General features: G+C 47.0%; 1 protein-coding gene across 2 annotated transcripts in view; it reads right to left on the bottom strand.

The window, feature by feature from the left end:
- Positions 1-13,599, bottom strand: part of PARP1 (poly(ADP-ribose) polymerase 1) — a 47,666-nt gene extending 34,067 nt beyond the window's left edge. For both annotated transcript variants that reach the window (XM_025369509.1, XM_025369600.1), the window contains exons 1-2: positions 13,283-13,599; positions 7,613-7,778 (exon numbers count right to left, since the gene is read on the bottom strand). In XM_025369509.1, the coding sequence (XP_025225294.1) occupies positions 7,613-7,778; positions 13,283-13,402 (286 nt within the window). In that variant the 5' untranslated portion in view covers positions 13,403-13,599. The remainder of the gene's footprint in view (positions 1-7,612; positions 7,779-13,282) is intronic.
- Positions 13,600-14,445: the final 846 nt, after the last annotated feature.

Raw genomic sequence — 14,445 nt, 5'->3', positions numbered from 1 at the left:
TTCTAGTCTCAAAAGCAAGACAGGGCTGGGTGCGGTAGCTCACACCTGGAGTCCCAGCTGCTCAGCAGGCTGGAGGATTGCTTAAGCCCAGGAGGCCAAGGCTGGGGTGTGGGCTGTGATCATTCCACTGCACTCCAGCCTGGGTGACAGAGCAAGACCGTGTCTCAAAAAAAAGAAAAAAAGAAAAAAAGCAAGACAGACTGGATTTGAATCCTGGCTCAGGAATTTTCTACCAGTACAACCTTGAGTCAGTTACCTAACTTCTCTGTGACTGAACGTCCTCACCTGTAAAACTGACAAAGACCTATTGCAAGGACACAATTAAATTAATATGTCAAGTACTTGGAATACTGCATGAAATTTAGCAAGACCTCACTAAATGACTACTATGCACTTTAATCTGTAACTTTTAACATGAAAAGAGTAAATATCAAGTTGTAAAAGTACTAACAGGTCAACATCACTAGTCGTTAGGGAAATGAAAATCAAAAAACCACAGTGATCTCACACTTCACACACATTAGCATGGCTATATTAAAAAAAAAAAAAGTGTTCATAAGAATGAGGACAAATTGGAATCCCCTTGTCTTGCTGGTGGAAATGGAGGAGCTGTTGTAGAAAACAGGATGGAGGCTTCTCAAAAAATTAAACATGGAATTACCATGATTCGGTGAATTCACTTCTGGGTATATACAGCAGAGAAGTGAAAGCAAGGTCTCTAACATATATCTGTATACCAATGTTCATTATAGCACTAATATTCATTATCATTATTATGAATATTATGAATACCATTCATAATAGCCAAAATGCAGAAACCTGGCCGGGCGCAGTGGCTCACGCCTGTAATCCCAGCCTGGCCCATGTGGTGAAACCTTGTCTCTACCAAAAAATACAAAAAAATTAGGTGGATGTGGTGGTGCATGCCTGTAATCCCAGCTACTCGGGAGGCTGAGGCAGGAGATTTACCTGAACCCAGGAGGTGGAGGCTGCAGTGAGCCGAGATCAGGCCACTGCACTCCAGCCTGGGCAATAGAGTGAGACTCTGTCTCAAAAAAAAAAAAAAAAACCAAAAAACAAAGTGCAGAAACCGCCTAAATGTCCACAGACATACGAATGGGTAAATGAAATATGGTATATTCATGCAATTAATGTTTATTATGTCTTTAAAAAGAAGGAAATTCAGACACATGCTGCAACACGGATGAACCTAGAAGAACTATGCTGAGGGAAGTAAGCCAGACACAAAAAGACAAATAACTGCCTAACTCCACTCACATGAGGTGCTAGAGTTTTAGCTTCACAGAGACAGAAGAAACAGTGGTTACCAGGGACAGGGAGAACAGGCAGTTACTGCTTAATGGATTGGGAGTTTCAGTTTGGGAAGATGAAAAAGTTCTGGAGCTGGATGATGGTAATGTTTGCCTAACAATGTGAATCTACTTCATGCCACTGAACTCTACACTTAAAAATGGTTAAGACAGGTCAGGCACAGTGGCTCATGCCTATGATCCCAGCACTTTGGGAGGCCAAGGAGGGTGGATCACCTGAGGTCAGGAGTTCAAGACCAGCCTGGCCAACATAGTGAAACCCTGTCTCTACCAAAAATATAAAAATTAGTCAGACGTGGTGGCGCACACCGGTAATCCCAGTTACTTGGGAGGCTGAGGCAGGAGAATCGCCTGAACCCGGGAGACAGAGGATATAGTGAGCCATGATTGTACCACTGTACTCCAGCTTGGGCGACAGAGCAAGACCCTGTCTTAAAAAAAAAAAAAAAAAAAAAAAGTAAAAAAAATTTTTTTGTTATGCCTATTTTGCCACCAAAAAAAAAAAAAAAAAAATCAACTAAGGAAAGTGATACTTAGAGTAGGATCTCAATTCTGCAGGAAAGAAAATCACACACACTCACAAGCAAATTAGTATTTTCTAAGGAGATATCCTACATGTTAATAAGTCATTTGTGAATTAGAGGATTTGGGATGAATTAAACTTTTCATATATTTAAAAATAGTAAGTTAGGCTCTCTGGATGAAAAGTCCCTGGACAATCAGTAGGTAGTATCCTAACTGTATGGTTATGATAGTTTCACAAAAAGACATATTTTCAGTAAAATTATTATGCCTTCTCATATTATAAAATTATACTTAAGTCAGCCTGGCCAATACAGCGAAACTCCATCTCTACTAAAAATACCCAGCCAGGTGTGGTGGCACACACCTGTAATCCCAGCAACCCAGGAGGCAGAGGTTGCAGTGAGCCGAGATGGCACCACAGCACTCCAGCCTGGGTGACAGAGATTATCTATCTATCTATCTATGTACTTAGGTATATTTAAATTATAACTAGATATAACACATCTATGCCCCTAAACCTACAACTTTCCCTATCCTGAACACAAAAGAGAAAACAGCCACAGAACAAGAAAAACGTCAGCCAGGTGTATTTGCTCATGCCTGTAATCCCTGCGCTTTGGGAGGCAGAGGTGAGATTGTTTGAAGCCAGGAGTTTGAGACCAGCCTGGGGAACATAGCAAGATCCCTTGGGCAACATGGTGAGACTCTATCTCTATTTAAAAAAAAAAAAAAAAAAAAAGTTAAAAAATTAATTGGGCATCTGTAGTCCTAGCTTCTTCAGAGGCTGAAGTGGGAGGATTGCTTGAGCCCAGGAGTTAGAGACTGCCAGTACATTCCAGCCTAGGCAACAGAATGAGACCTGCCCTCTGCTAAAACTGGCATACTCACCCTCTGAACCCTTTCTTACAAATTTATTTACTTTTTAAAACTCTCAATTCTGAGCCGTTACTAATCTATTTGCAGCAAGCAGCTGGTCAGACATACCAACAGCTACAAGGAGCAGCTGCAAGAAGGACAGACAGTGATACGGTTTGGATCTGTGCCCCCACCCAAATCTCCTATCAAATTATAATCTCGAATGTTGGAGGTGGGGCCTGGTGGGAGGTGACTGGATCACAGGACAGATTTCTGCCTTGGTGCTGCGTCACGATACTTTTGAGTTCTCCTGAGATCTGGTTGTTTAAAAACGTGTAGCACCTCCCCTCTCACTCTCTTCCTCCTGCTCCGGCCATGTGAACTGCCGGCTTCTCCTTTGCCTTCTGCCATGACAGTAAAGACAGTAACAAGGTTGGAGGGCTGATACTACCCAACCTAAAGAGTTACTATGAAGCCCCAGCAGTCAACACAGTGTGGTACTGGCAAAAGGATAAGTAGATCAGTGGGACAGAACAGGGAGCCCAGAAACAAAGCCACACAAGCACAGTCCACTGATCTGTGACAAAAAAGTAACGGCAAAAATGGGAGAAAAGATGGCTTTTTCAACAAGCGGAGCTGTAACAACTGGACATCCACATGTGAAAAAAAAAAAAAGGAATCTAGACACAGACCTTACACCCTTCACAAAACGTAAAATGGATCACAGATCTAAATGTAAGACACAAAACTGTTAAACTTCTAGAAGAAAATCTAGATGACTTCGGGTCTGGTGATGACTTTTTACAAACAACACCAAAAGCCCAATCCATTGAAGAAGTAACTGATTAACTAGACTTCATAAAATTAAAAACTTCTGCTCTGAGGAAGACCAGCCACACACTGAGAAAAAATATTTTCAAAAGACATAAGATAAAGGGCTGTTATCCAAAATATACCAAGAACTCTTAGGAATCAACAGTAAGAAAACAATCTGATTTTAAAAAGAGCAAAACCAGGAGTTTGAGACTAGTCTGGGAAACAAGGTGAGGCCCTGTCCCTACAAAAAACTTTAAAAAATTAGCCAGGCATGGTGGTGCACACCTGAAGTCCCAGCTATTCAAGAGGCTGAGGTGGGAGACCGAGGTCAAAGTTGCAGTGAACTGTGATCACACCACTGCACTCTAGCCTGGGCGACAAAGCAAGACACTCTTAAAGAAAAAAAAGTGGGGGCGGGGGCAGGCAAAAGACATTTCACCAAAGATATACAGATGGTAAATAAACATATGAGAAGATGTTCAAGATAATTACAGTATTAGAAAAATAAAAATTAAAACAACAATAAAATACTATACATCTATTAGAATGGCCAAAATGCAAAACACTGACAACACCAAATGCTGGCAAAGATGTACGATGATACGAATTCTCATCCATTGTTGGTGGAATGCAAAATGATTCAGCTTTTTGGAAGACAGCTTGGCAGTTTCTTACAAAACTAAATATACTCTCATCACATGATCCAGCAACTGTACTCCTTGATTACCCAAAGGAGATGAAACTTATGTCGCCAGAAAAACCTGCACATGGATGTTTCTAGCAGCTTTGTTCATAATTGCCAAAACTTGGAAGCAACCAAGATGTCCTTCAGCAGGTCAATGAATAAACAAACTGGTAATCCAGACAGTGGAATATTATTCGGTAATAAAACGACAAGACATGGGGGAATCTTTTTTTCGAGGTAGAGTCCAGCTCTGTTGCCAGGCTGGAGTGCAGTGGCGCCATCTTGGCTCACTGCAACCTCTGCTTCCCGGGTCAAGCAATTCTCCTGTCTCAGCCTCCCGAGTAGCTGGGACTACAGGCGCACACCACCACGCCTGGCTAATTTTTGTATTTTTAATACAGACAGGGTTTCACCATACTGGCCAGGCTGGTCTCAAACTCCTGACCTGGTAATCCACCCGCCTCAGCCTCCCAAAGTGCTGGGATTACAGGTATGAGCCACCATGCCTGGCCCGACATGGAGGAATCTTAAGAGCACATTACTAGCGAGAGAAGCCAATCTGAAAAGGCTACCTTCTGTATGATTCCAACTATATTATATTCTGGAAAAGGAAAAACGATGGAGAAAGCAAAAAGATCAGTGGTTACTAGAGGTTAGAGAGGAGGGAGGAATGACTAGGCAAAGCACAGAGGATTTCCCAGGCAGTGAAAGGACTCTGAAGGCTACCATAAAGGTGCATGCATGCCAAAGTACATTTGTTAAAACTGACAGGATGTACAACACCAAGAGTGAGCCTCATGTAAAGTACAGACCTCGAGGGATAACGATGTGTCAATGTAGCTCATCAGTTATAACTATGGACCACTCTGGTGGCATTGTTGATTGTGGACAAGTCTGTGTATGCGTGGGGTGGGGAGGACTATATGGAAACTCTGTACTCTGCTCAATTTTGCTGTGGACCTAAAACTGCTGTAAGAAAAAAGTCTATATACAGGAGAATGGTGTGAACTTGGGAGGCAGAGCTTGCAGTGAGCTGAGATCGCGCCACTGCACCCCAGGCCTGGGCGACAGAGCAAGACTCCGTCTCAAAAAAAAAAAAAAAAAAAAAGTCTATATATAAAAAAAGGTTAAACAGACAATGGAACAGAAATTTCTAAAAGGACCCCAAAATACAGAAATTTTGTACATGACACAAGACACCTCTGGAATCAATGGGTGAGATGAATAAGTCAATAAACAAAGTAGGGGTCGGGAGCGGTGGCTCATGCCTGTAATCCCAGCACTTTGAGAGGCCGAGGAGGGCGGATCACAAGGTCAGGAGTTCAAGACCAGCCTGGCCAACATGGTGAAACCCCATCTCTACTAAAAATACAAAAAATTAGCCAGGCATGGTGGCAGGCACCACGCTACTCAGGAGGCTGAGGCAGGAGAATTCGCTTGAACCCAGGAGGTGGAAGTTGCAGTGAGACAAGACCATGCCATAGCACTCCAGCCTGGGCAACAGAGACTCCATTTCAAAAACAAACAACAATAACAAAAAAACAAAGTAGGGAAACTAGATCATTATTTGGAAAAAAATAAAACTGGAGTCATGCCTCACACCACATCAGCACACACCGGGAAAACTTCCAAATAGAGTAAACATTTAGATGTTAAAAGAAACAAGGAACTATAAAATTACACGTACTGGACGTAGTTCATCTGTATCCCCAGGCTGGGCTACTTGACAGTGGCTGCTGGTGCTATAGCCTTTTCCCTAGCACTGTCACTACCTCAGGGTAAGGGCCACATGCTGGCATACCGACCCTGTAGTGACCACCACAGTAACAAACACAGCACTGTCACCAACAGGCCAACTCAAAACCAGGGACTCTGAGTCCTCCCGCCACTTCCAGATCTAGAGGCAGCTCTGGCTGCAGGGTGTGACTGTGCAGAGGCCAGTAGCACAATCTGGAAGTGCAGAGAACGCACCTCAGGCAAGCAAAAACCAGTAAGAAACAAGAGACAGAACCAATGGATAATGCCGCTCCCTTCCTCCTGCTCCGAGGGGCTTTTCTGAACTTGGTGGCAAAGGACTTGTGTGAGGGCATCCTGCATGACCAAGCCATTGGCTGTTTCTCATGAAGCCGTGGCCAGCTTGACAACATATGGCAGGCACTGTGCTTGCCCTCCTGCCTCCCCTTCCTTCCTCTCTCTTGCTGCCCTAGGATTACATCTCCTAATAAAGCTTTTAATAGCTTTGCTTTATGCTCTGCTCTCTATGTCACCTGACATGACCTGTACTAAGACATGGGAGAAGACATAAAAGGAGAAAACTGTGGAGACAGTAAAAAGGGCAGTGGTTGCTGGGAATTAGGAGGGATAAACAGGGGATTTTTAGAGCGGTGAAAGTGATGCAGGGCAGGCCAGCCCTAAATTGGGGCTTGGCCTGGGAGGGTCCTTGGCTTCGCTCTGGACAGAATTTAAGAGCGAGCTGGTGGTAGAAGCAAGCAGCTTTATTGCGGCAGCAGTGTTATGGCTCTGTGACTGCTCCTGCAGAGCAGGGCTAGCCCATAGGCAGTGTGCTGAGGGCAGCAGCTCAAAGGCAGTTCTGTGGTCATATTTACACCCACTTTTAATTATATGCAAATTAAGGGGCAGATTATGCAGACATGTTAAGAAATGGGGTGGTAACTTTTAGGTCATCAGACTGTTGTCACAGAAAGGGGTGGTAACCTCTGGGTATTGCCATGGCAATGGTAAACTGATATGGCACACTGGTGGGTGTTTTATGGAAACCTGCTTCGTCCCTGTCCCTGCTTTAGTTAGTCCTCGGTTTGGTTTGGTGCCTGAGCCCTGCCTCCTACCTCATTCCCCTCTCAGAGATGAGCTATTCTTCCTTAATCTTAAGGGGGCTGCAGGTCTGAAATTACTCTGTCTGATACTATAACAGCAGATGCATGTCATCACATAATTGTCCAAACCCATAGAATGTACAGCATCAGGAGTTTCTGGACTCTGGGCAATAATGATGTGTCAATGTAGGTTCCTCAATTATAGCAAATGTACTACTCTGGTGGGAGATGTTGACAAGGAAGAGCCTGTGTGGTAGGAGGGGGAGCGGGTATTGGAAACTCTTTGTTCTTTGCTTACTTTTGCCATGAACAAAAATAAAGTCTATTAAAAACAAAACAACTTTAAGGGCTATATTCCAAGCATCTGGAAAAATAAAACACCAAATATCATGCAACAGATGATGCTGAGTCCAGGAGGTGTTGCTGAAATAACATGGGCACCATACGCTTGATCTGCACATGTGGGAGAAGGCAAGCTGGGGGAGGTTTGCTTTGCTATCTGAGAAGAGGACCCCTGGGAGCTTCAGGGTGGGGGCTGAATGCCCATGCTGCCCATTTGTACACACCTGTCACTCCTCCAGCTTCCGCTGTCTTCTTGACTTTCTGCTGGTCATCCCACCGAAGCTCAGAGAACCCATCCACCTCCACGTCAGGGTGCCGGATGGAATGGCCCACCTTCCAGAAGCAGGAGAAGTGGTACCAGTGTGGGACTTTTCCATCAAACATGGGCGACTAGAAGGAGGACAAACAGAGGGAGGTAAGTGAGCAGTTAACTTTTGGCTTAAAACCACTAGATGTTGACCTCAACCCCAGTCCCAGTCCCAGGCCCAGCCGTGACAGCTGGGACAGAAGGACAGCACATGAAACCTTCGAAGGACAGCACATGAAACCTTTGTTCTCCTATCTGTGAAAGGAGGACAGCCTCCGCTCTCACATGAAGAGCTGCAGCGTCCTTCTCACGATCTTCCCCAAGGCTCAGAGGACTGTAGCCCATTGTTCTTGAGCTCATTCTCTTAGGACACAAACACAGCCACAAGAAAGGTAGCCTTTTACCACTGAGCTCTGCCCCACGTCCCTTTTCACCACACACCACTACATTGAGTGGTGAGCTGCCTCATGGTCTAGTGAAACACACAGAAGACACCTGTGCAGACTCACAATCCTGCAGCATCTGCTGGGAATGGCCAGACAACTGCTCCAGGCACGCCTGGACTCAAAGGGCCTGTGTGCCCCAGAAAAGGGCTCTTTAAGTGCCTCTGCAGTTAAGAATAATGAGGAACAAGACCCAGATAATGAGCAAAGCAGAAAAAGTGTGTCAGAAAAAAACTGTCAAGTTCGCAGCAGCCACACAGATGTGAGTGGAATCAATGGAGGTCTGTGAGGCAACCGTGACAGTGGATGGTTCGGTTCGGGGCAGCATGCCTGGAGCTGGAGTCAGCTGCTCACTGGCCTTCGCGGGGGCAGTTTCCCAGGTGCAGGACCTGGGAAGTCTGGCCACAGGGAACACAGTTCTCCTCTGCAGGTGGTTTGCTTCCCACTAGGCCTTTCATTGTGACAGGGCCAGGTTCTGCTCCCAGGCCTCCAGCACGGTCTGGCTTTTTTTTTGAGACTGAGTCTTGCTCTGTCGCCCAGGTTGGAGTGCAGTGGTGGGATCTCGGCTCACTGAAAGCTCCGCCTCCTGGGTTCATGCCATTCTCCTGCCTCGGCCTCCTGAGTAGCTGGGACTACAGGCACATGCCACCTACGCCTGGCTAATTTTTGTACTGTTAGTAGCAATGGGGTTTCACCACGTTGGCCAGGCTGGTCTCGAACTTCTGACCTCGTGACCCGCCCACCTTGGCTTCCCGAAGTGCTGGGATTACAGGCATAAGCCACTGCACCCAGTCCTGGCTTTACAGAGTGGACGGTGACAGCGACTGGGAAGAAGGGGAAGACACAGCCTGTAGTGTGGGTCCCTGAGCCTTTCATAAATCATCCTGTGTAATCCCACAATCTGCCTCTGGGTGGGAACCAGCACTTTCATTCACAGATGGAGACAGCGGGGTTGGAAATCCTTGCCTGGGGGGTTGGGAGTCACAGAGGCAGCAAATGAATGATTTGACACCATGGTTCCTCCCACCACACTCCACTGCCCGGCAGGAAGAGCTACTTAAAAATATACCAACTGTGATCTGACTACAGCAAGGGAAGTCCCAAACATCTGCTTTTACAGAATATAAAGCTAAACGTCACACAGATGCAGTAAGAGTATTAAAACAGCATTAAAAGTAAATGTGCTGAATTTTTAGGATGCAGTTGTGGGGACAGGGAAAATACTCTGGAAAAGCAATGATAAGGTGCCCCACTCCCTCTCTCCACTGTGAGTGGCCTCTTTCTGGATGTGATGTATTAAAATGCACAGCTAAGACTATGGCAGCGCAAGGACTCCTCAACATCAGCTTTCCCCTGGGTCTGGAATGCTCCCCGCCCTGTTCAGAGCATTCCCTCAGGTCCCCCAGGGCCCCTTCCACAGCTCCCCTTGCTCACTAAGAACTATGCATTTGGTGATTGTTTCATAAGGGGCAAGATGCCTATCTTGTTATTCTCTAGCAACATCTGTCACAGAGGGCATGCAGTGTTTGCTTAGGGCTTCAAGTCAGATGGAAAAAAAAAAAAAAGGAAGGATGGGGTAATTCCTGCTGCAGAAGAGACAGCAAATGGCATTTCTAAGAGCAGACTCATGTTCCAGCTCTCAAACATTCCACCAGATCTCAACTAGGCTGCTGATACAGATCCTAAGCATCTGGCTATCATGGAACATTTGCAGTGGCCTCGTCCTGGCTCTGCCTGCTTGTCTACCCCTTGTCTACCCTTCCTGTACAATGTTCTGGTTACCCTTGTATAAAAGGGCACAGGTAATGGCTATGGCACTTCTTCCTGGCTGTGCCAGGGGCCCCAGACCTGCTGCCCTTTGGTCTGGGTGCTGTCTCCCCCAACCACCGGCACAGTGCTGGATAACCTAGAGGTGCTGCCCAATGGTGCAATCACAGCACAAGCTTAGAGGACAAAGGGCCTCGGCAGAAGAACCCTTGACCAAAGCAATGCTTTGCCCTAAAACTTAGGACTGAGAATGATGTGGCAGAAAGACATCAGACCAAGGTCACGAGACTATCGACTCCATTTGTTAGCTGCACAGCTCAGGCAAGGTACAGAATCTTTCTGAGCACCTAACATACCAGGGTCCTCACCCAACCAGCAGCTGGTGAACTGGGTTCCCTTCTGTGCAGAACAGGCCATGCTACCTGTCCACCTACGCCACAGAGAGAATGAACTGACCTCGCTGCATGCCTCCGGGTGCTCAAACCCTCCCAGGACAGAGCAACTCAAAGGTCTATCGCCACCCTCCTCCCACCAAAAAGCTGGAGGGCCCAGCTCATCCCTCCCAAGATGCCCCAGGCATGAGGGCTAAAGTATCAGGTATCAGATACTCAGAGAACAATACTCCCATATAAATGCAAAAGAAGGTATTTAAATTCAAGCAAGTGAAAAGGCTTCTTTCCTTTTGGTCTTCACCAGCTCAGCCTACCAGACCAACTTTAAATTCTGAATTAAAACTCTGAATCCACCCTCAATCACAATTACAGAAAAATCAGTTACTTTTAATAATAAAGAGTTTCTTTCACTATCAAGTATGCCAAAGGAAAGCCCAGAATGTTGTTATTACTATTTATTTTTTTTCAGACAGGGTCTGGGTCTGTCGCCCAGGCTGGAGTGCAGTGGCATTATCTCGGTTCGCTGCAACCTCCACCTCCCAGGCTCAAGCAATCTTCCAGCTTCAGCCTCCAGAGTAGCTGGGACTTAAAGGCATGAACCGGCATGAACCACCACGCCCCGCTAATCATTGCATTTGTTTGTAGAGACGAGGTTTGAGCTTGTTGGCCAGGCTGGTCTTGAACCGCTGAGCTTAAGTGATCTGCCTACCCAAGCATCCCAAAGTGCTGAGATTACAAGCGTGTGCCACCGAGCCTGGCCCCAGAATGTTAAACTTGATCAGGTTCAGCTTCCTCCATCCTGCCTCCCCCACAGCTAAGCCTCCTCTAACTTCCTCCACAGCCGTGTTGTTCTAGCCTCAACACACTGTCTGAACTTGGGTTTTCTGTCTTTCCACTAGAACACGGTACTCTGCCCACCTGTTACGGCCCGTGGATGTCCCTTTCTCGGAATAACATTTAAAAATGCATAATAAAAAGGCTCGCAAATGGTCAGTCATGGTGGCTCACGCCTGTAATCCTAGCACTTTACAGGGCTAAGGTGGGTGGATCACTTGAGCTCAGGAGTTTGAGACCAGCCTGGGCAACATAGTGAGACCCCATCTCAAAAAACAAAACAAACAAAAAAGTTCGAAAAGGAAACATATTCAAATAATTATCAAAACATTTGAAAGGTAATTTGCGTACAGTAACCTGTGAGCTTCAAAGTTTTAAATAACAAGATCTAGTACTGCCTCTAACAACTGTGATTTTTGTAGCAATGAGAATAAATTATATTTTGAGAAACTCCCAACTGTAAAGTGAAAAGATCTGTAATTACCACTGGTGAAAAAAATCATAGGGACTGCTAATATGCCTTTGCTTTGCTGCTTACATTTATGATTAGAGGAAATAATGAATTTTATCTATAGGTTAGTGGAGATGGAGATATCAATTTTTTCTTATCTAAACCCATGGACCTCTTGCGTTCTATCTACCATCCTACGGACCCTGGGGTTAAGAGCTCCTGCACCAGGAGTGAGAACTTCATAAGAACAGGCTGCCTTATATATTTAAGGTAAGTTCTAGGTTCCTTAGTGGGAAACACGGCTCTTCAAATTGTAGGTCCTGTCTACTTCCCTATCCTCATCTTTCTGCTCCATTTCTGTGAATTAACGCCTCCTAATCAACCTTCCACCCTAAGGTGGGTCATCTTGGACTCCTAGGCACACAATGCCTGGAGCACAGTTCCATCAGGTGGCATCCATCCCCTCTGTACGGCAATGTTTGTTTACCAGTCAATTCCCGTTTAACCAAACTGGAAATTCCTAAAGGTGGATTCTGTGTCCTTAAAACCTAACAGAGTGCTTAGAACTTAACAAATATCTACCAAATAAGCACTGTGTGCCACGTACTGACTTAGGTATGCCCCGAGGACACCGAGATGACAGACATATTGTGAAATAAGATAACGGAAGTACACCTGGCACTTGGGTATCCACTCGGTAAATGTCGCCCTCCCTTGTATTCTTTAAGTCCTGAAAATCCACTGAGGGCTATCTGGTCATTCCTAAAACACATTACAGCTCATGGTAGGGAGGAAAATCAAGCTACCTTGACCATGAGCACTAAGCTTGGGTAATGTGTTGGAAGCGAGGAGGAACAGGGCAGGTGAGAACCAGAATTATTCATACAAAGGCAGACATCAGCAAACTGGAAGCTGGAGGCAGGAGCCCCTGGGAGATGACAGGGGCCTTCAAGCCCACCACCTCACAGAAGCCTCAGGAAATCTCAAAAGGGGATCGATCCTCAATCTATCAAAAAGCCCACATGAGAAACCCCCCTGGAGCCACTCTTACTCAAACCAGACAGCTGCAAGTGCACCGAGAAGGCGTCTGTGAACCTGGAAAATTTGGGGAAAATGTTATTTTAAAGCACAGATTAGGCTCAAAGTGAATGCACTGTACAGAAATGACACCTCTCTGCATAGTTTTGCCTAATTAAAATGAAAAATGAGGGTGAGCGTTAAAATGACGTGTTGAAATGACGGCCAAAAATAGGTTTAAAAAAAAAAAATCCCCACATGCCAGTCGCCACCATCCACGTAGGACAAAAATCTTCCAGAACAAGATAGGTCAAAATCAGATTAGCTTAAAGAGACCATGCACAATTCCCCCCCACCCCCAATCCCTGAGGCGAACGGCAATAATAAAACACCACCACCAAGAAAGGAGGAGAGAAGCGGCTTCTCGTTTACACAAAGCGAAAAGGCAGCACCAGCTGCAGACTGTATTTCCCGGGCTTTTCCTGCAACATCAGCAAAACCTTCCGGAAGGGTCGGCCGGGCCGCTCGGCGGAGGAGGGGCGGCCACGGCCCCACAGGCCCCAAGTGCCGCTCCGAGGGCCCAGGTCCGCTCGCTCCCCGGGCCCGCACTCCCCGAGCCTTCCCGGACACAGTTAACCCGGGGCGCCGCGTACCCGCCCCGCCGCCCGCACAGCGGCCCGCACCTGCACCATGATGGCCATCCGGAGCGAGTCCTTGGGGATGCTCTCGCTGCATTTCTTGCAAGAGGCGCGCCCGCTCTTGGCGTACTCGACTCGGTAGAGCTTATCCGAAGACTCCGCCATCTCCCCTAGCTGCAGCCAAAGCTCCGGGAGCCCGACGCCACGACCTGGAAACACGCCGCCGCCTCGCCGCCTAGCCGCCCCGCGTGCGCTCACCCAGCCGCAGGCGCCTGAGCGTCCAGAGCCGCCACCGAGCACACCGCACCGGCCACCGCGGTTCCCCGATAGATTGCTGATGCCTGGCAGCGGGAACGCCCACGGAGCCCACGTCCACGGGGCGGGGCCTGCGGCGCTCGCGCCCCCTGCCGGCCGGGGGGCGGAGTTTCCCGGGCTCCTGCGGGTGGAGCTCTACGGCCCGCTACCCTGGGGGCCTAGGCGGGGCTTGGACTGAGCTAGTAGCTCTTTGGAGGACCCGGCGCCACCCCTTTGATCGTTCTGTCCCAGGAAGTCTTACCTGTTTTCATAACTAATTATACCCCCAACCCCTCCACCTTTTATTTTTGAGACTGAGTCTCACTGCGCTGGAGTGCAGCGGCGCGATCATGGCTCACTGCAGTCTGGAACTCCTGAGCCCAGCGATCCTCCCACCTCAGCCTCCCAAGTAGCTGGGACTACAGGCGTGCACCACCACAACTGGCTAATTTTAAAAAAAAAATTGTTTTTTTAGGGATAGAGTCTCGCCAAGTTGGCTAGACTGGTCTCAAACTCCTGGCTATAAGTGATCTTCGAGCCTCAGCCTCCTAAAGTGCTGGGATCACAGGAGTGAACTACCAAGCCAGCCCCAAACTCTTTTTATAAGTGTGTCCTCTCTCCCCTGAGGGCAGCTGGGTCCGGGAATAGCAGGCCCCCCTAGGGAATATAGTTGATCGGCCCTAGGTGGACCCTGCAGTGTTAGGTCAACCCCCCTGGCTTGGACGGGCATTCCAACCTGCCATCCATACACCGTCGGGACAAAATACCAACTGAAACCTAGCATTTCCTTTATTATGAATTTGACTACAAATCCCAGGAGTATTAGAAGTACTTGTGACTTTGTGGGCAATAGTCATCACAGATGTTTTCATGTTACTTTACAGTTATTTTGGTGATAACTCAAAATATTATTA

Source organism: Theropithecus gelada, chromosome 1, assembly GCF_003255815.1.
Source record: "Theropithecus gelada isolate Dixy chromosome 1, Tgel_1.0, whole genome shotgun sequence".
In the NCBI taxonomy this organism is placed as follows: Eukaryota; Metazoa; Chordata; class Mammalia; order Primates; family Cercopithecidae; genus Theropithecus; species Theropithecus gelada.
This window is presented reverse-complemented; position numbering and strand designations above follow the sequence as displayed.